Below are 20,365 nucleotides of genomic sequence, written 5' to 3'. Positions count from 1 at the left end.
GCCGACTGCGGTCTCCTGGTAACTAAAGAGTAGCGGAGACAGAACAGGTGGGGCGTCAGGGATGCCCCAGGTGGCCCCGGTGTCCACGGCAGTGGCACGTGGAGAGACGTCCCTGGAAGAATCTGAGGTACCAGGCGAGGTTCTCTGCTTCCCGGGGCCCTTCCTGCCTAGGGACTGGATCTCGGGCTGGCGAGGGGACGGCCAAGCTTCGTTTTCTTTCCCGTTGGCTGGCGGGCTCACCTGTGAGCGCGGCTCCCCGGGCGAGCATATCCCAGCCTGCCGAGCCACGGCCTCTCTCAGCGAATCTCTGCCAGCGGCAAGCTGCAGGGAAAATGTCCAGGTGGACGAGTGTGTCGACTTTCTCTTAAGCTGATGCCCGAGCAGCCCCGGTGTTTCCCTTCGTGCCCACGCTGCCCGGGGCTTTAAGCCAAGCGTGACCTGAGAATTCTGGGACCGTAGCTCTTCTCCACTCCCTTCAGCTGGATTTGCCTCCCGTCTGCACCTTTGGCACCGTGTCCTTGCCACGCCAGTGCTCTGCCAAACCGTAGCCTCTGGGGAAGATACAACCCTGCCTCTGACAAATAAGAGAGAGACTGATGTCCAGCCGTGCAGGGGAAGCAGACTGCTGCAGGCCTCAGAGGAGGCTGAGGTTTTTAAAAAGGTTTTTAATGATTATTTATTTTTGAGAGAGAGAGAGAGAGAGAGCATGAGCAGGGGAGGGGCAGAGAGAGAGGGGGAGACACAGAATCAGAAGCAGGCTCCAGGCTCTGAGCTGTCAGCAAGAGGCCGATGCGGGGCTCAAACCCATGAACCACGAGATTATGACATAGGCCGAAGTCGGATGCTTAACCGACTGAGCCACCCAGGCGCCTGAAGGAGGCTGAATTTATGAAGATGTTGCATCTGAAAGTAGGAGGTGTGTACTATTTTCAGCATCTTCTTCCCTTTAAGAGCCCACCCGAATGTTAAAGAGCAAACCTGGAAATATGGAGGCTGAGAGAGATACTAGGATTTTGCAATAAAATACTTAGAGCTGCAGCTTTGCCCTTGACCTTTGTAGGATGGGCAGGACGGGTAAGGACCTGTGGGGTCCGTATGGCCGGAGGCCAGACCAGGAAGGGACAGGCCGACTGGCAAAGCACAGCGCCAAAGCAGGAGCATAGGCGCATTGGTGACGAGCCAGGCTCCAGGCTGATGGGCGTAGAGGAGTCCGCAGCGCTGGCTGGCGGCCGACTGTGGTCACCGGCACCCTGCTGCGTGGTGGGAGTAACAGTGCATTGAAAGCATGGCACTCACATGTATTAAGCACTTAATAAACGGAAGCGCATAATCAAAATAATCAAATGTTTGAGGAAAGACTGCGTTCCTGGGGAGGCCCGTGGCGAGGATGCAGGGCCACACCCGGAAACACCTGGAAAGTCAGGCAGGCCAGGCCAGAGTGGGCCCGGGGCCCCGGTGAGCTCAGGGCGGGAGGTACTCCGTGCCCAGAGAACCGAGGAGGGCTGAGTCCCCTGTGACGTGGGGCCTGCAGTCGGGAAAAGGCCCAAGCTCCTGGCGTTGGCAGGCAGCCCGGGCTCGAGCGCCCAGAGGGTCAGCTGGGGGTCAAGCCGCCGGTACTTAGAACTCACTCACGAGCAACCCAAATCCACGCTTGAAAAATGTTAAGTCCGGCAATCCCTGGCCTCCTTTTCCTGGTATAAATTATGCCACGAACGGCAAGGGGGCTCCCAGCTTCCCCCGGCCTGAAGGGCACGGGCCACCTGAGCGCACAGAGGGACTGCCTGTTCCGCACCCATCATCCAACGCAGCCGGGACACCGGGCTCCAAGTCCCAACCGAGGGAGCGTGGTGAGGCAGACGAGCCAAGAGGGCCCAGAGCCTCTCCCCCTGTTCCGTTCCCGCAGAAAGGTTCTTCTTGGTTTGTTACGCGGTCACAGGGTCCCCAGAGACCGAACGTAAGCTCGGCGAGACCGGGCACCTTGTCTGTCCTGTCGTCGCCGCTCACCTGGGACCCAGGCAGGCTGGCCGCGTGGGAGGAGGGTGCCCGGAAAGCCTGCGGGGGCAGGTCACCGCACAAGCGCCTACTCGTGGGCAGAGCCTCCATGTTCTCGCGGCGTTTCCTGTCCTTACCTAACCATCCACCTGGCTCCTGTCACCTCTTCCAGCGTGTCCCGTCTGCAGCAGGGTCACGGGCCAGACGTTTTTTGCCTCATCACTCGGAGATCTGTAGGTGGGGACTTGTAATCACTAATTATATCTCCCCCTTCCCTCATTTGGGATGGAGGTTAGAGCCGTTTGTGGCCCTTCTCAGCCGTATCTGTCAGCAGCTCGGCTGTAATAAACTCTGACTAGTTGAATTTCTTTCTCATAATAGGAAGAAAAAGAGTGACATTAGTTCTAAATTGTCTGTAGAGTATGCAAAGGAGGGCTGTCACCAGTTCTAATGGCTCCTTCAACAATGACGCGGTCACCTGCGTGATGTGCCAAGATGGGCTCCTCTTTGTTCCGGGACAACGTGTCTGGCTCAGCGTTGAGGCGCAGCCGTGCTAGGTGACTGTGACGTCACTCGCGGATATTTCAAAGTGTTTATTGTTTGCTTGGTTGTGCCTGATGACACCCTGACAATGACTTTTCTCCCTTATTTCTTGACCAGCCTGGGAAAGCCATACAAGATGAACGGCTTGAACCAGCCTTCTTGTTCATTAGTCTATCGGATCCTTTTAGGTCCTATTACGGGACTTTTAAAAATACCACAGAGCAGCACATATCATGGCATCAGTGACGGTGCAGGTAGGGACCTAGGGAAGTGTTTTATCGTGTCATTGTCCGGAAAGAGAGGTCAACACGTATAGAAATCACAACTGTGAAACCAAATTAAGTTTTACAAGGGTAATATTTTTCTATTCATCTTGAGGACCGCTCTAAACCTTTCGTCCTAATTCTCCTGTTGGATTTTTAGGTTCACCCGTGTCCCATTTTTTCAGGCACCAGGTTTTATATTTGTGTCATTCAGTCACCCGTTCATCCAGCAGACATTTATGAAGCACCTCCTGTTTTACAGGTTTCCGGTCTGGTGCCCAACGCCAAGTTACAAAGACCTCCAGAACCTCACAGCCCGGGGTGGGGGTGGGGGTGGGGGCGTGGGCGGGACGGCGGGCATATAACCTGGTTCACGCGGATGAGACCTGCTGTTAAGAGAGAGCCCGAAAGCAAATGGGGGCCTGGCCTGAACAGCCGAGGAGGGCTCCGCGGAGGCGAGGTTGGCGCTGGGCGCTGCAGGGTGAGAAGGGCATTCTGAGCAGAGACAACAGCCGCGCAAAAGGCAGAGTTGGAAAATTACGTGGCACCTCTCGTTTTAAAATACAAACTTAGTTTTTATTCAGGTGTGGCAAGACCACCAGGTCAGGAGATGACTCACTGGAAAAACAGTCTTTATTGACCGTTCCCAGAGGAGGAGGCACGGGATGCCACACGGGGCCACAGGGGGAAGCCCCAGGGCCGGTCAGGAGGCCAGGGGAGGTGGCGCTTGGGCGAGAGCCTTACTCTGGTTTCCGTGGGAAGGAGCCGGGAGGTGGGAGGGCAGGCTGAGGCCTGGCCAGCTTGAGTAATGTGAGAGGCTCCGGGGCATAGGTCCCTGGCCCTGGGTGATGAGGGCAGGGGGACGGTGGCCCAGAGCTCGGGAGCCCCGTGGAGGAGGGGATACGGTGTGGGCTCTGGACCGAAAGCTGTGTCACAGGCGAGTTGTTTGCTCTCTCCAGGCCTCGGCTGCGTGCCTCCTGGGGCAGCCGCTCCAGGGTCCGCAGGGCCCCAGAGGTCAGGGGTCAGATGCAGAAACTGGAAGCGTGGCTGGTGCACCGGCAGTGGGTGGCTGCAGGGCGGGGGTGTGCCCAGGCACAGTGGGAGGGGGGAGGGCTGCAGGGGTTCGTGTGAACGGCCTGGTGAGTTTCTGCAGTGAAAGCATCATGGGAAACGGCACCTCCTGGTGTCCGAGCAGGGTGCCTCGGAGAGGACTTCCGGGGGAGAGTCATTTCCGTCCTCACTTTACAGGCAAGGCTGAGGTCCCCGCATCACAAAGCAGGCGGCAGGTAGCAGGCCGGTTCTCACACCCCCGTGCCTTTCGCGACCTTCCCCGTGCACGCCACTCGGAGAGTGGGGTCCCAAGTCCTCGCCGGCATTTCAGGATCTTGGGGAGTGGCACAGGGAGGTGTGGGTGTCCCGTTTGTCCGTGAGAGGGGTCGTATCTGATGGGAGAGAAGGGACAGATGCAGAGGAGGCCACCTGCACGGGCTGGGGAGAGATTGTGGGGGGATGGCCCGGTCCCCAGGCTGCATACAACCGGCCCCCAGACCCCGGGCAGCCGAGCTCAGAACCCGGGCTCCAGAGCAGGGACTGTCCTGGGTGCACAGATGGCCTGCCAGAGAAGCCTCTTCACAGGAGGGGAAGGCTTCATGGGAAAACCGTCCCAAGAAGGCTCTTTCAGGTGGGGGCACATCTGGGGACTGTGTATAAAGTGGGGGAACCCTGGGGGGGCCCACGGGAGGCAACACAGGGAGGACTGGGTGGGACGAGGCACGGACGAGGAGCACGAGCAGGCAACAGCAGGGATGATCTTGGAGCTCCCCCGTGCGGAGTGCCCCGTCACGGCTGCAGCATTTGGGGGCCTGTACTTGAGGGACATACCCAGGTGCGCTGCACAGGGTGACTGACGAGGAGCCAGCTCTTTGACCGAGAGGCAGGTCAGGGCCCCGCCAGATTGGTGGCTTTCCAACCGCCAGTCAGGGACGCGACTCCCCAGGCCAGTGAGCACGCAGACCCTGCGGCCAGCCGTCGGCAGCCCCGAACCTTTGGTCTTAAGGCAGGGAGGCTCTTACGAGCAAGCACGTTCTGCTGTGTTCGGTTCGCTGACTTCACTACCTACCGGAGTAGTTCGAGCAACAGGTCAGGAGTTTCTACGCCAGGTCCCGTCCCTGGAGTCAGGCAGCCGTGAGAGGCTGCAGGGCGGCCTGCCTGTGAGCACAGGCCAGGGTGGGAGGGAGCGGGACGGGGAGCTGGGGTGGGGGCAGAACAGGCGCTGTCGCAGGAGGGTCAGGTCTGAGGCGCTAGCTCAGACGTGAGCAGAACTTAGAAACCTCCACCCGGTAGTCAGTACAAAGGCAGGCCACACACGGGGGTCTGAGCCACCCGAGCAGGGACACCGAACACTAGGAGGAGGGAGACCGACGCCGAGGGAGGCCAAGGAGGAGGGTGGGACACACCTGCAGGGACACTGCATTTGGGTGTCACTGGGGGCAAAGAAGGAACGAGAGAAGACAAAGCTGGAAAGTCGGGGGTGGGGCAGGAGAACCCAGTGTCCTTGAGGCCACACATGGTAGGAGACCCAGCGGTCATGTCACAGTCCTGCTTCTGCAGATGGAGGGAATGTTAAACAATACAAAAGAGTAAATAAGTAACCAGCGGGCACAGCTGTGAACAGGAGGGAGGACTGGGGATCCCGGCTCGGGCTGTTGCAGAGCCTGAACCCTCCTTGGTCAACTGCAGGTACGATGCCCCCCCAAGGACTCATCAGGGTTCCAGACGGACGGACGGCCTAAGCCCCTTCCTGGTCGTGCGCGACTGGCCAGCAGAGCCATGCGGAGATGCCCCGTCTGTCCCGCATCCTCACCGGGGCGCTTCATTTGGCTGGGGCGCAGGGGACGCCGCTCAGAGCAAGAGGGGCCTTGGTAGCCGTGGAAGTTGCTGGACACGCAAGTTTTCCTGCTGACACCAGAGTTCCAGCCGGCAGGGTGCACTTGGCTTGGCAGAGTTCCCTGGAATGAATTCTTTAAGAGTCTTTCCCCTCTCTTAGCTGTGGGTGAAAGGAGAGTGCTCTCATGCCACCAAGCCCCCCCCCCCCCCACCACCACCACCACCACCTCTCCCGGCACAGCCGCCCGTTTCTATGCGTCCTCTCCCTTTGCCGGTATGTTTCAGAGGATGAGGTTAATGACCGTCCTGGGAGCAGCCATTCCTCTGGCCTCCAGGGCCTCAGCGGGGTGTTGGGGGTCCTGCCCGGGCAGGCTGGCTTCCGCTCGACTTCTCAGAGGCCCTGCTGGCTGCAGGCTGTCCTAGGGCAGACGGCTCCCGTTCTGATGGAAAACCCGAGTTGGCAAGGGCGGTGGGCTCTGGGACCCCCATGCATTAAATGAGCACCTGTGTCCCAAGGAGCCCAGCCCCCCAGCCAGACAGGGAGGCGGACGAGCCAGTGAGAGCCCTCCAGGAGGAACGTGGCTTTTGGAAGGACAGCAGTTCCTTAATGGATCCTAACGACCACCCCCTGATGAGTGGCGTTTGAAATGTGTGGCATTTCTGCTTTTGTATTAAGTATTGTAAAGTGCTATTTGTTAGCTTTAAAAGAAGGAGAAGAAGAAGAAGAAAACCGTCAAAATCCCAGCTTCCCCGTGGAGCTCTGATTTGTTTCATCTTTAAAGAGCGCTGCCACACTGTATGTCCAGCACATCATTAGTGAACAGCTAGTTACTTCTAGAACACTCCGTCGTGATGGTTTTGAAATCTCACTAGAGAGCCGGAGGAGCCCAGCAAGTGTCAAAAGACTTCTGTTCCTCACGAGAAAGAATTCTGGTCGCTTCAGATCAAAATGTAAACCCTTTATTATAGAAATTTAAACATTCCTCCTCCCATGCTTCGGAGATCTGTAAGTAAAATTACATTTTCGGTAATAATTTGCTTTTGGAGCTCAGCGCAAGACAGCCTCATTTCAGTACTGATTTTGAAATCCTGCACATTTGTATATGAAGCCAACAGGTTGGGACGGCTCCTGGGGGTGACGCCCAGGGGTGCCAGTGAGGGGTGAGACCCTGAACCTGACTGGGGGTTCTCATGCAGACAAAAGGGAAAACAAACATGGCAAGTCACCTCAGTAAGGAGGCAGAGGGGCACTGCCTGTCCTTTTGGTGAAGCGCTGGACCAGGGGTTGGCAAACTTTTCCTGTGAAGGGCCCGATAGTTAATCCTTTAGGCCTTCGGGCAGACAGTCTCCGCTGTAGCTAAGCAGCTTTGCTCTGGCAGCATAGAAGCAGCCATTGGCAGGAAACAAACCACCGAGTGTGGTTGTGTCCCAATAAAACTTTATTGACAAAAACGGGAGGAGGTGGGCCGGATTTGGCCCTCGGGCCGTAGCGGGCTGGTCCCTGTCCTGGGGTCTGGTTTCATGAGCTTGCCTACGGCCCGTCTGTCCTCAGGACCATGATTGTGTTTGTCTTACTATTTATGATTTGGCTCAGGCTCTGTGAAGTTAGATGTTCTAAGTTAGAACTTACAGAAGATAGAAAGTTCCGCACCCAGAGGTTAGGGTTGCCTTGCTCTTGTAACCGGTTTTACTTCTAATTTCGCCATCTTGTGGCAACACGTGTGTCCTTGTTGGTGGAGTCCTTGCGCTTTGACTCTGGGATTCTCTGAACCAGTTTCAGCATCTTGTTTGCTGGTTCCCTCACCAACAAGCAAAAGGAATCTCTGACCTGTACTGTGTATTCATAGGAGAGTCGTGTTTTTAAAAGGATATGACAGGCAAGAGGAACGCTGTATCTCAGGGACACAGAAGATGCTCTGAGAGGGCAGAATGAGTGGCGTGGGGGCAGGGGCATTCCTGGATGCTTCCCAAAGCCCCGGACGCCCTGCAGCTTCTAGAGGAGCTCATGGGCTGCAAGGACAGGAGTGGGGAGGGGGCGCACTTTCGAGGGCGGGAAGAGCCTTTGCAAGGTGCAGGTGTTTGCGACTAAGTGACGCCTCCGGGTAATGACAGACTGGCTTTGCAGGGAGAAGTGGCGGGCAGAGCCAAACGGAGCCACGTGGCGCCCACCTGGGCTCGCCACTAATTTGGCACCCGTTCAAATCCAGGTTGTTTAAAAAGGAGACGGAGCATTCCATGGGAAGGCAGGGAACTGGGACCTTGGGTGTCCCCATCCATTCATCCTAGCCCTACAGCCGGAGGCTCCCCTCCGCAAAACAGAAGCCCTGCACTCGACCCACAGTGACCTTCTCAGAAGGCGTGTTAGGCATGGCTGGGAACATGGCGGCAGGGCCTGGGAGCTCTCTCTGCACAGGCTCTCCCGTGCAGAGTGGCATTCTTTCCCAGGAACGCTAAGCGGGTGTCATCTTGCCGGCCCCTCACGTTTCCCAGCCGTGGGGCTAATGTAGCTGCGGGCCAGGGCCCCCGGGGGACCACGCCAGCCGGTTCCTGCCTTTGCAGCCTCCACGGATGCCTTGCAGTGTTTCTCCAGTAGCGTATAAGGAGGCCTTGCCAGTTCCTCTCCCGTCTTCTCAATCATGTGAGCGGAACAGGCTAGAAACCCAGGGCAGGCGACCCCTGCTGACCCCGCCGAGGCCGTGTGCTGAGCCCCGGCAACCACAGTGGCTGCATGGCCAAGGGCACGCTCCGAGCCCCCGGTGCCCATTCAGGCCAGTGACGTCCACGGGGTCAGGGCAGTCACCGGGCTGGCAGATGAATGCTTTAGGCCAGTGAGGCAACCAGACAGATGGAATCCAAACACGTCAGACTTTGAGGCCAAAAGCCTGCCAACACCAAGCCCTGTCGTTTCGTAGCCCGGGGTATTTCTCTACACCAGGAGCTCAGACGAAGCAGCCATGGCTGGAGGGGTGGGGCTGGGGACACAGGGAGATAGGAGCAGGAAGGAGTGCCTTCGCAGAAGCACAGGGGCCCTCACAGTGGGGCCTGGGGATTTGGTCCATAAATGCACTTGCCGTGCGTGTCCCCCCTCCATGTGCACAGACACGTCAGGACAACAGTGCTCCGGGGCAGCACTCGTGCCCTGGTTCCTGGTGGTGGTGAGCAGGTGCCCACGGCCCACACCTGCCTCGGTCACTCGGTGCCCCGAGCACCGGCCGCCCTGCTCCCCAGCACCCTCTGAGGCGTCTCCGTAGGGGCTCAAACAGGAGATAAAAGGTCTTGAACTGACTCTCCTAAAACCGAAGTCATCTCTTCCCTTTTTCCTTTCATCCTCCTTTCCTTTTTTTCCCCTAAACTTGTCTTACGAGAAACGGTACAAGTGCTGCGGTTCAGTCTCCCGAGGGTCCCTTTCACGGACAGGAGCTCACCTGTCACCTCGGACTCAGAAACCACGACACCCTGCCATGAGGCCCAGATCGAAGGGGGTCCCTGACACTCAGTACAATTCGGCTGAACTGTTAGCGTTTGACTCTGAGGCGCGCCTATATCTTGTTAACGTCTAGAACGGTGCTGAGCGGACAGTGTGGTCCCAGCCCTCCCGCCACCCCCGCCCCCCCTCCCTGCCACTCCATGTGGTCCCCTCTACGTGGGGCAGAACCGCGGCAGACCCTCCGAGTCTGGGGCACAGCTGTGGTTTTCCTCCCGCCCTGTAGTTCATCTGCCAGCTCCCCTCCTTCACCCCCCAGACTCGTGCAGGGTCTGCCCCTGGCTGGACTCCGGGCCACGGGCAGGGCTCCTGAGTGGACGTTGGTGCGCTCCCTGACACCACACGGCGGGGGCTCGCCTCCGTTTGCCCGGCAGCGTTGCACGGACCCAGGCCATGGTCAGTACTGGCCAGTCTTCCCCTTTGGGCCCCTTCCACATCAGGGGCACAGAGGAGGAGGCCGGTGGTGGCCCTGGGCCCTGGGGGCACTTAGTGCTGTCTGTTTCTGCAGCTCCTCCAACCCAGGTTACCCTAGACCCTCCCTTCTCCAACACAGGCGTTCCGTGCACCCTCGATCCGTCCTCGATGTACGTCTGCTGTCTCCCTCTTTCACCTCTGTGTCTCTGCGGGCTCCGGTGGGGGCCCCAGTGCTGATGACTGGGGGAGACTAGCCTCCACCGGTGCCAGGGTCCTGGAGGCTACCCACCTGTCCCCAGCTGTGCCGACTCCATCATCTTCTGATTTCACTGCCCATTCGACTACCCTGCTGCTTTTCTGACTCCCGGGCCGTGCATTGACTCTGACCTCCGGATCTTTCTCCACCGCATGTTTTTGACCAGTCACCCCACCTTTTATTTTAACATTTTTTATTTTTTAAACGGAGTTGAAATTCACGTAACATAAAGTTAACCGTGTCAAAGTACACAGTTCATCCGTTAGTGCGTTCACGGTGTTGCTCAACACCCGGTCCCGGAACGTTCCCATCACCGCGAGAGGAAGTCCTGTACCCGTGAAGCAGTCACTCACCCTTCCCTCCTTGCGGCCCCTGGCACCCACCGATCTGCTTCCTGACTCTGGATTTACCTATTCTGGGAACTGCGTGAAATGCAGCCGTACAATATGTGGCCTTTGGGGTCTGGCTTCGTTCACTTACCATCACGTTTTCGAGGCACCCACCTTGTAGGTTGTAGGTTCCTTTCTACAGCTGCACAGTCCACGGTGTGGGCGCACTGTAGCTGTTGATCCGCGTCCGCCCATGGGCCCCTGTGTGGCCTTCCCCTGTGGCCAGAGCTGCCGTGAACACGTGCACCCGTGTACCTGCTAGAGGACCAGCTTCCGGGCGTCCCCCTGGGAGCCGAACTGCTGGCCCATATGGTCGTCCTCTGTTTAACTTCTCGAGGAACGGCCAGACTCTTTCCGTGCTTTCAACATGGAGTGTTTAGAGCTTCGAGTCTGCATTTAGCTTTCTGGAGCAAGCGGGCCTCTCGGCACTGTGTCGGCTCAGGCTCCTCCTCGCCCTCCTGGACCGCCCTCCGGTTTTCCGAGATCTCGGGTTCTTGTGCCGTCCCCCAGCCCCCTGGCCACTTGCAAGCTTAACGAGCACATTTCTGCTCAATTGTGTCGTTTGACACCTTTATGAAGTGTTAAAAGCTCAGGGCCCTGGAATGACCCACCTCGGCAGGGCACGTTTGGCCTGAAACTCCCTCTGTGCTCCAGCCTTCCCTCCACGTGTGTCCGCTGGGTCCCCCACAGCCACACAGCCTGCATAAGGCCGAGTGTGCCTGACACAGGGATGTGGAGTCAGGGCTCTCCTGGCTGGTGTGAGGTCATGGTGTCTCTTGACTTGGCCTGCTGGTCTGGCTCCCAGGCAGCGGCCAGTCCTTCTCCGCGAAAGGTTCTTTGAAGAAGCACCAGTTCTTTGAAGACTGTGTGTTTGGGACAGAAGTGGGCGGAGACTCCGTCCCCCCCGGTCATCGTGTGGTGGAAATGGCTCTGGACCCTAAGTGAGGACACACGGCCACGTGGGGTCACGTGGGATCCTGGCCAGGCCTTCTCTCTGGGCCTGTCTCTGCATCCTCACCTGTTAAGCAGGAGGGAGGACGGGAGGGTGTGAGGTTCGTGACGTTTGTCCCCAGAGACTTCACCCTCAGGCCCCGCCCTCTGGGTCCTGATCCTGGCAGGACCTCGGACTTAGCAGGAGCCTTATCTCCAAGGCTTAGACCGAAGGTGTGTGCAAGATTCAACTAACCTGCCCGTGTGCGGGACACGGGGTGGGTCTGCCCAGCGCGACTCGCACCAGGCATTTGCACACTGTGTAAATGGCAGCATCCGCCTTGCGGCTCCTCCGTCCCTTCTCACGATCTTCTCTCCCACAGGTTGGAGCCATCGGAGAGGAGGAGGAGTGGGTCAGCCTCTACGAGGAGGAGAATGAGCCTGACGCCCAGACGCTGGAGATCCCAAACCTCACACCCTACACTCATTACAGGTGAGAACCTCGGGTGCTAGACCGCCACAGGAGGAGGGCTGGCAAGGCCAGCGGGTGGCTTCAGCCCGCAAGACCAAAACCCAGCTCTGTGTGTGTAACCGAGGCATTTCTCAGCAGCGGTAACAGTCCATGTTACCTGAATTCATGTTACATGAATCCTCAAGAGGATTCCAAGAGAGGGTATATCCCCGAGGCCAGATTAGCAGCTCTCCTTCCTTCAACACCGGCTGCGATGGCTCACTCGTATGTTAGGCTTAATACCAAAAGCCCCAGGCAGCCCAGACGTGGGTCTTCACAAAGCCCAGTGACCCCTTGCGCCTGTCAACAGCCTGTGTGTAAACAAAGCATCTTCCACTGAACATCCTCTGCTTCCCGTTGCAACGCCCAGGAGCCGCGGGCCTCACTAATCAAGCACTTAACATGCCATTTAACCTTTTGCTTCTTGATCCTGAAACCTATCCAGGCAGTAAATCCTTGGCCTTAACAAAGGGTAGCGTGATCACAAGCCGTTAGAGATGTTATAACTTCCCGTAAGATCATTGACCAAGATGAAATTTCCAGTTATCACCAGATGTTGAGTTTGATAATGTCACTGTTCTGCCAGGACGGATACTTTTCATAAGATCAGGGAGTAAAAGACTAAGAATGACTAATTCAGAGAGTAAAAGGTGAAATTACATCTTTGTAAAGAACATTTTTTTTGAGTATAATACCGACATTACGTTTTTTTTTTCCCTAAATGCCTAATGAGAGATGCTGTTCAAGCTTCTGTTCGTTTTAACAGCCTCCCTCAGATTAGAGCAGATGAATCAAGGTACCACGCGCTTCGCTCGCTTTTCGAGAAATATTTTTCTCCGCACGTGAGCTGCAGGGCCTCCAGGCTTTCCATGTGCAATTGATGTCAGTTGTACAATTGCTTCGAAGGCCAGAAACTGTGATTAGAGACCCCTGTCCGTGTCCTATTCCAGACTCTGTAATAGATGCGTGTTTGCTCAGGGTACATTTATTGGACAAAAGTTCACTCCAAGTAATCTACATACAAATAACAGAGAACTGAAAACATTAGCCCAACCAAGCTTTAAAGCACATCTGCCCCCACCCTCCTTTTATAGGTAAGGAAATGGAGACAAGTCTGATTTGCCTCGGGTCCCAATTGCCAATGGGGTTCGGGTCCTCGGGTGTGGATTCTGGGGCCAGTGCACCTCTCCTGAGCCGACAGAGAATGGGGTGTGGGCATCCGTTCTGGTGAAAAGACACCAGACTCTCGAGGCCACCATTTGGTCGTGACATCCTGACACTCCAGTTCTGTCAACTGCTTCTTTGAACCCCAACCCCCTGTCCTTACCCCAAACTCGAATCAGCCAGTGGCATCTGATGACACAGATTTCTGGCCATGAAACCCGTTCCATTATGCTGCACTCGGGAATGTAGCATCTCTGAGTTTCAATGAATTTACCATTCTTTGGAGGTTTTTGGGGAAAAGGACCAGATATGCAATTTGCATTTTTAATGAAACCAGGTGGAAAGAAGGTGCCCTTGAGCGGCAGCCTTGATGACACGGAGGGACACACGCCTGCACCTTCCGAGAACGTTGTGGGTTTTTTTGTTCTGTCCGTCTTTCCACATTGCCTTTTGCCATTTGCCTCTAGATTTCGAATGAGGCAGGTGAACATCGTCGGTGCCAGCCCCTTCAGCCAGTCCTCCCGGGTCATCCAGACCCTGCAGGCGCCCCCGGACGTGGCTCCGACCAGCATCACCGTACGGACTGCTAGCGAGACCAGCCTGCGGCTCCGCTGGGTGGTGAGTTGGGGGGCCGGAAGTTGGCTGCAGGGACGGTCATCTCCAGTGTCCAGGACCTAGCGTGAAACCAGAGCTTAGTGATGCGTCGGCCACGGCTTTGTCCCAGTCACAGCTAACCTCTCGGCGAAACCAAAAAGTATTGCGTTTTCCCGTTGGGCTTGGGTCACAGACCAGCCCCGGAGACCCTGTTAGTTAATTAGCAGCAACACTCACTGGCTTCTCGGAACTGAGGAATATTCTCTGGGGGAGGGAAACCAGTGGTGCCATAAGCTGGACCTGTAAGTCCTTAAGCTGGGTCAACATGAAGCCAATACTCAATGTTTGTAAGGGAGCCAGCCTGATATTTATTCAGAACGTTTCCCCCACGAAATTAAGCCAAGATGTATTAAAAGAAATTACGTCCAGCCAAAGTTACTGATAGGGTTTCATTTAATTAACGGAAGAAAAGTTCTGGGGGGACAAAACGCGGTAAAGGTCCCAAGCGTGTTCCCCGCGGGAAATATTTTCCAAGGAATTGGCCTCGTAAGACAGGCCCAGGCTTGGCGGCCTTGACAGGTGGCAGTTCGGAGACGCCGGCTCACCCCGGGTGTCGTTCATTTGCAGCCCCTGCCCGATTCCCAGTACAACGGGAACCCCGAGTCGGTGGGCTACAGGATTAAGTACTGGCGCCCCGACCTCCGGCCCCAGGCACTGGCACAGGTCATCAACGACCGGCTGGAGAGGGAGTTCACCATCGAGGGGCTGGAGGAGTGGACGGAGTACGAGCTCCAGATGCAGGCGTTCAACGCCATCGGCGCCGGGCCCTGGAGCGAGGCGGTGCGGGGCCGCACGCGCGAGTCAGGTGAGGTGGGGGGGCTCTTCCCGCCCCGGGGCTCAGCCCCCACCCATGTCCCCGGTCATCGCGTCTCGTTGGCTCTGTCCCCACCTGCGTCTACGTCCACACTCTCCTAACCCAGTAATCAGGTCAACCGCGACCGTGACTTAAGTAGAACGTCATTAGAGTGAATGCCACTAATCTGAAATTAATGACGGATTTTACCAGGGGCTGGATTCATGGTATTATTTGCGAAGTGAGGCACGGTTCTCGCCATCAGGGATAAGAAGCAAGAGTGTACAGAGTTCCTAAGGGAGATCTTTATAGCGCAAGGCCCTCAGGACCTCCTCTTGACAAAGTAGTATGTGGGTGTGTTAAGATAGTCTCACCTGCACTGACAAAGAGCCCCTCGAAGGTTCAGTGGCTTTAACACAATAGAAGTCCACTTTTCAGCTGCCACCAAGTAGGACCGTTCCTGTTCAGGGGGTGGCTCTCTTCGAGGCGATTCAAGGACCCAGGCTCTGCTGTGCCGTAAGACTAATTGTCATCTGTGCCCAGCTACCAGAGGGAGAAGAAAGAGTGAAGAACAGGCATGCCTGACCCTTAGAATCTTTCCAGAAATGGTACGCACTTCTCTGCGCAGAGCCACCTGGCTCGGGGTTGCCGCCGGTTGCCAGGGAGGAAGGGAGAAGTGTCTGGGGTCAACAGGCAAAAATGTGGACTGCGGTCTGGTAAGGACCAGTGTGTTCCCTGAACCTTCTGGGCTTTGTGGGCTGACCTGTGGTTTTGGGGACCCTCGCTGGCCCAGTTTGAGATTATGGAGTCCCAAAAAAGGGCTACTGTCCTATTGAAAGGGTATGGTGATACAGACCAGCTCCTTCCACCTGGTCTGAAACGGCTAGGTTCTCTCCTGAACGGGTGGAAATGTATCGTTCCTCTTCCAAGAGGACCGACATTTAAAGAGGGGTTTGCCAGAACAGCCGGGGCTGCCTCAGATGCCTTCCTGGCTTTCTTTTCGGCTGTAGGTTTTATTACGTTAGCAATAAAAGATTGAGACTGTATGCTCAGCTTGTGGCTGTCTGATCACATGGATTTTTAAAAAGCTCTATTCACTGTCTGAGTCTTTGTGACAAAGAAGAGAACTTGAAACATTCTAAGGGACTGTTCTAACTCCAGTAACAGGCAGACCAAGAAAATATTAGAAAAAAAAAACAAACCGCGTCACCGTGACTAACTAGAAAATTGTGGACAAAGTATAATTAGGGGGGATTTTGAATTTATTGGTTGTCCTCATAAGAAAAACAGGGGAAATCCCCATGTGTCAGAGACACGAAGGGACGGAAGCATTAGGTGGTGAGCTGGTGCGGTGGCTGCCCCAGGGGGCTGGCACGGGGAGGGGACATCCATCCTGGGAGTTGCAGGACTCAGGACATGGTGCCCATCCAGGAAAAGGAGGTTCAACCGTGAGTCTCTGCAAGGCGGGGGGTTGGAAGCGAGACACTTGCCTACAGACAAGGCTCCTGAACACTGTACCATGTTTGAAAGAAGAGACTGAAAAGCTCCACCCGAGGAAGTTTGTCCACCTCTACCTGTCTACCTGGACGCTGAATGGGAAGAAGCGAGGTAACTCTAGGCCCCATGCCCGACTCAGGTTGGGGCTCCGCCTTTACACTGTCCCGGAGACTTGTAGAAAAGAAATTAATGTAAAACTTGCTTCCAGACACCAAAATCACAAGCAACGAAAGAAAACTTTGACTTCATTAACATTAAAAGCTTTGTGCTTCAAAGACTACCATGAAGAGAGTTAAAAAAAGAAAACAGTCCCCCAATCGTAGAAGATATTTGCAGATCATACATTAGATAAGAGACTTATATCCCTGATGTACATATAAAAACTCTTACAACTCCAAACGAAAAGATGCCCCAATTAATAACTGTACAAAGGATCTGAATATCCATTGTTCCCAAGAAGACATACAAATGGTCAGTTAAGCACGCGAAAGGATGTTCAGTGTTATTCACTGCCAGGGAAATGAAGATGAAAACCGCAGTGAGTTGCTAGTTCACACCCCTGAGGTGGCTAAAATAAAATCTAAAATCAAGATGGACAATCACAAGCGCTGTTATTAAAAAATAAGCACGGTTCAGAGACGGTACACTTAGTATGTCATCGGAAGGCCCTGAGGAACATCCTCAATGACCAGCTTCTTACCCCGGGGGGACAGTGATCCACTCCTCCTGAAACGTTACATGTGATAACCCAATAAGCGATTTCACTGGCCTCAAAAACAGCACAAATTTTTTTTTAAGACAAAAAGTGAAAAAAGAAAAAGAAAGAAAGAAACGTGGTCCTGGGCCAGACTTTCTGGGCAACCAAAGAAGGAAACGTCTATGGAGAGATACTGCCACAGCCGAATTGTCCCAGATAAAAAACAACTTTTAAAAGACGAAAAAGATGAATTCACAATTTTTGCCAAACACACAAGGGAATACTCTGTCATGTGTAATAATGAGATCCTTTTTAGTAAGGGAGGGAGGGAGAGAGGGAGGGAGGGAGGGAGGGAGGGAGGAAGGAAGGAAGGAAGGAAGGAAGGAAGGAAGGAAAGGAGGGAGGGAAGGAAGGGAGGGAGGAGGGAGGAAAGGAAGGAGGGAGGGAGGGAAGGAAGGAAGGGAGGAAAGGAAGGAAGGGAGGGAGGAGGAAGGAAAGGAAGGAGGGAGGAAGGAAGGGAAGGAGGGAAGGAAGGAAGGAAGGGAGGGAAGAGGGAGGAAAGGAAGGAGGGAGCAAGGAAGGAAGGGAAGGAGGGAGGGAAGGGAGGAAGAAAGGAGGGAGGGAGGAAGGAAGGAAGGAAGGAAGGAAGGAAGGAAGGAAGGAAGGGAAGGAGGGAGGGAAGGGAGGAAGGGAGGAGGGAGGAAAGGGAGGGAGGGAAGGAAGGAAGGAAAGAAGGAAGGAAGGAAGGAAGGGAAGGAGGGAGGGAAGGGAGGAGGGAGGAAAGTAAGGAGGGAGGAAGGAAGGGAGGAGGGAAGGATGGAGGGAGGAAAGTAAGGAGGGAGGAAGGAAGGGAGGGAGGGAAGGCAGGAAGGAGGAAGGAAGGAAACAGGACCTGATTACTTTAAAGTACATACTAGTATGAAAGAGAATATGTAATAAGTATGTTTAAAATTATGGAAGGCTTACAGTTGCCAGATGAATAAATTCTAAGCAATCTTATGTACAGCATAGTGATTATAGTTAATACTACTTTAAAGTTGCTAAGAGGTGCGCCTGGGTGGCTCAGTTGGTTGAGCATACAACTTTGGCTCAGGTCATGCCTAGCTTGTGGGTTCGAGCTCCGCATTGGGTGCTTGTTGCTGCCCATGCAGAGCCTGTTCCAGATCCTCTGTCCCCCTCTATTGTCCCTCCCCCACTTGCACTCTCTCTCTCTCTCAAAAATAAACCAACATTAAAAAATTTTTGTAAAACAAAAAACAAAGTTGCTAAGAGAATATATCTTAAATGTTCTCACCACCAAAAAGGAACAATAGTTATTTGACCGAAGGAGGTGTTAGCTAATGTTATGGTGGTAATCTCTCTGAAATAAATATCACAAATTGACATGTTGCACGCATTAGTCTTATGCAATGTTGTATATCAGTTATATCTCAATAAAGGTGGAATAAATATTAAAGTCTTGAACTGTGAAAAGAACGCATTAAAACTTTAAAGATAAAATGCCATTTTTAAAGCACTTTTTAAGAAGAAAAAAGACACAGCCACTGAAAATGAAACACTACAATTGAGGTGAAAAGCAGTTTAGACACTGCTAAAGAGAGAATTCTCAAACCGAAAGCTAGATATGAGTAATCTATAACTCTAACTCTAACGAGTAAATAAAATACAGCACAGAGACACAGAGGTTGAAAACATGATAGGTTAAAAGGCATAAAGAATAAAATGACAGTGTCTGACATATATCTAATATGACTCAGAGGGGAAGGAGGGAGGAGAAGAGAGTGAGGAAATATGTGGAGATAACGGCTGAGAAGGTTCAGAACTGATATTTTATCAGACTGAAGAAATATGCATCCTGAGCAGAATAAAATATGTCCACACCAAAATGCATTATGCTGCAAGTGTAAAGCCTGAACGTCAAAGGGAAAATCTTAAAAATGTTTGGAGTGAAGGCATCTTACCTGCAGAAGGCAAGACGATTTGAAGCCGACTTCTCAAGGACAGTGGAGGCCAGAAGGCAGTGGCATCATGGAATCATAACAATCCTGAAGGAGCTAAGAGAAAGTAACTTAACCTCAAGTTTTACACTCAGCTAAATTACTTTTCAAGGATTCTGTTCAGAAAAGTACAAATGATACGTGAAGATGAATGAAATGTAATAAAAATGGAAAATAATATTGTTTTGTTACATTTCCAAAGAACACTCTCAAAAAAACAAAGTGAACCAACGTCAAAATTGCTGAAGTGAGACTATATTTTTGTAAAACTCTGTTCAGCTGCTGCAAAGCTACCTTCACGATAGTGAGTAGAATGCTGAGGCTGTCAGCATCTGTGTAAACTCACTCCAGATGTTTTCTTCTCGCTCTGTCCTCTTCAGACCATCTGTGTCACCTCCTACCCGGTAACTCTGAGTAGACTTTCTTGAGCGATGTTGTTTATTTTTGTAGGGATTTCTATGTTTCAGGTAATACCGGGCTACAGATTTTGTATCAAAAAAAAAGGCATAACAGATTTGTTTTTTGTCTTGGTTGGCAAAAAACAACAACACATGTGTGTACGTATCACGGAGAAGCACAAGCAGCCCCCGGCACCAACCGGATCAGTTTCGGTATCGCCACATTTGTGGTTCACTTGTTGAGAAAGTTTTTGATCTAGAGTAAGAATTGTTCTCACAACCTAAGCGTTGCTTTATGCTACCACATTCTTCTTTTGAGGGTTCTGGCTTACAGAAAATTATTTTTTAGTTTTTAATGGGATGTTTGTTTAGTTAGAAGAGTTTGGGTTCAGAAGGTGCCTTCATCACAAATTGAATAATAGGGTTTTTGATCTTCATTTCAAGATGTGATGATTCAGATTTCAGACACTTTTTAAAATTTTTTTCACGTTTATTTTATTTTTTTGAGGGAGAGAGAGAGAGAGAGTGAGCAAGGGAGGGGCAGAGAGAGAAAGGGAGGGAGGGAGGCAGAGAATCCGAAGCAGGTTCTGGGTTCTGAGCTATCAGCACAGAGCATGACACGGGGCTCGAACCCACGAGTCATGAGATCGTGACGTGAGCCACAGTCGGATGCTTAACTGACTAAGCCACCCAGCACCCCCAGACCTCAGACACTCTTCATGGTGGAAGAGTGGGGTCCTCAGAGCCCCTCTTAGGCCGATCCCTCCCCGCAAGAGTACAGTGTTCGGATATTGGCCCTCCCAACCTGCACATTCTCTTCCAGTGTTGCTGGATCTTTGGAGCTTGGCACCTCCACCTCTGAATGGCACTTCCAGAACCTCCTGCCGGAGGCAGCCCCTCACCTCTGACAGGCAGCCCTCCGCCCCCCAGCCCCTGTTGCAGCATCTTGATGTCTTGCCTTCCCTGGTCCTGCCGAATTTGAACACGTGCCCTCCCAACAGAGAAATCCACCCCTTCTGAGAACAGACCCTGCCAGGCACCGCTCAGCCCTCGAGGGTGGGTAGGAGGGGGTGTGGGTCGCAAAGCCCAGTGGTGGAGTGCACCTGATGGGCAGGGAGGGAGCGGAGGGAGCTGAGGGGGGGAGAATAAACTTCAGACCATGCCTTGTGAGGGTGGCCACACGTGGGCAATTACATACGGTGTGGCCACAGGCATGCTGAGAGCCGGTGTGGGAAGCACGGAGCGGAACATTTTGAACCACATTTAAATGACGTTTCCGATTTTGAAGTACGATCTGACTGGTTTCATGACATCTTATGATTTATTGTGATATATTATAAGGATAAATGAGGCCCTAAAAATCAAGACTGAGCAGTGAGAAATCCTGTGGAGGAGAGGGAGCAAATGAAGGAGAAAAGAAGCATTGTAATCGGGATTGTTTTTAATGAAAAAGAATTTCTAGGACTGTCCCCAAACTCAAGATGGCAGGTTGGAAAG

General features: G+C 53.6%; 1 protein-coding gene and 1 long non-coding RNA gene across 4 annotated transcripts in view; one reads left to right on the top strand and one right to left on the bottom strand.

The window, feature by feature from the left end:
* Positions 1 to 20,365, top strand: part of SDK1 (sidekick cell adhesion molecule 1) — an 879,729-nt gene that overhangs the window by 754,938 nt on the left and 104,426 nt on the right. For all 3 annotated transcript variants that reach the window (XM_053894114.1, XM_053894115.1, XM_053894113.1), the window contains exons 23-25: positions 11,541 to 11,650; positions 13,300 to 13,450; positions 14,054 to 14,291. In XM_053894114.1, the coding sequence (XP_053750089.1) occupies positions 11,541 to 11,650; positions 13,300 to 13,450; positions 14,054 to 14,291 (499 nt within the window). The remainder of the gene's footprint in view (positions 1 to 11,540; positions 11,651 to 13,299; positions 13,451 to 14,053; positions 14,292 to 20,365) is intronic.
* LOC109251151 (uncharacterized) lies at positions 13,429 to 18,501 on the bottom strand. The gene is made up of 3 exons (XR_002073380.2): positions 18,435 to 18,501; positions 14,654 to 14,822; positions 13,429 to 13,506 (listed from the first exon to the last, which is right to left on the bottom strand). It is a non-coding gene; the product is annotated as an uncharacterized LOC109251151 (long non-coding RNA).

The sequence above is a fragment of the Panthera pardus genome, unplaced genomic scaffold (genome assembly GCF_024362965.1).
Source record: "Panthera pardus isolate Hobbes unplaced genomic scaffold, ASM2436296v1 HiC_scaffold_4, whole genome shotgun sequence".
NCBI classification, from domain to species: Eukaryota; Metazoa; Chordata; class Mammalia; order Carnivora; family Felidae; genus Panthera; species Panthera pardus.
Note: the sequence above shows the minus strand (reverse complement) of the source record. Positions and strands in the feature narration are given on the sequence as shown.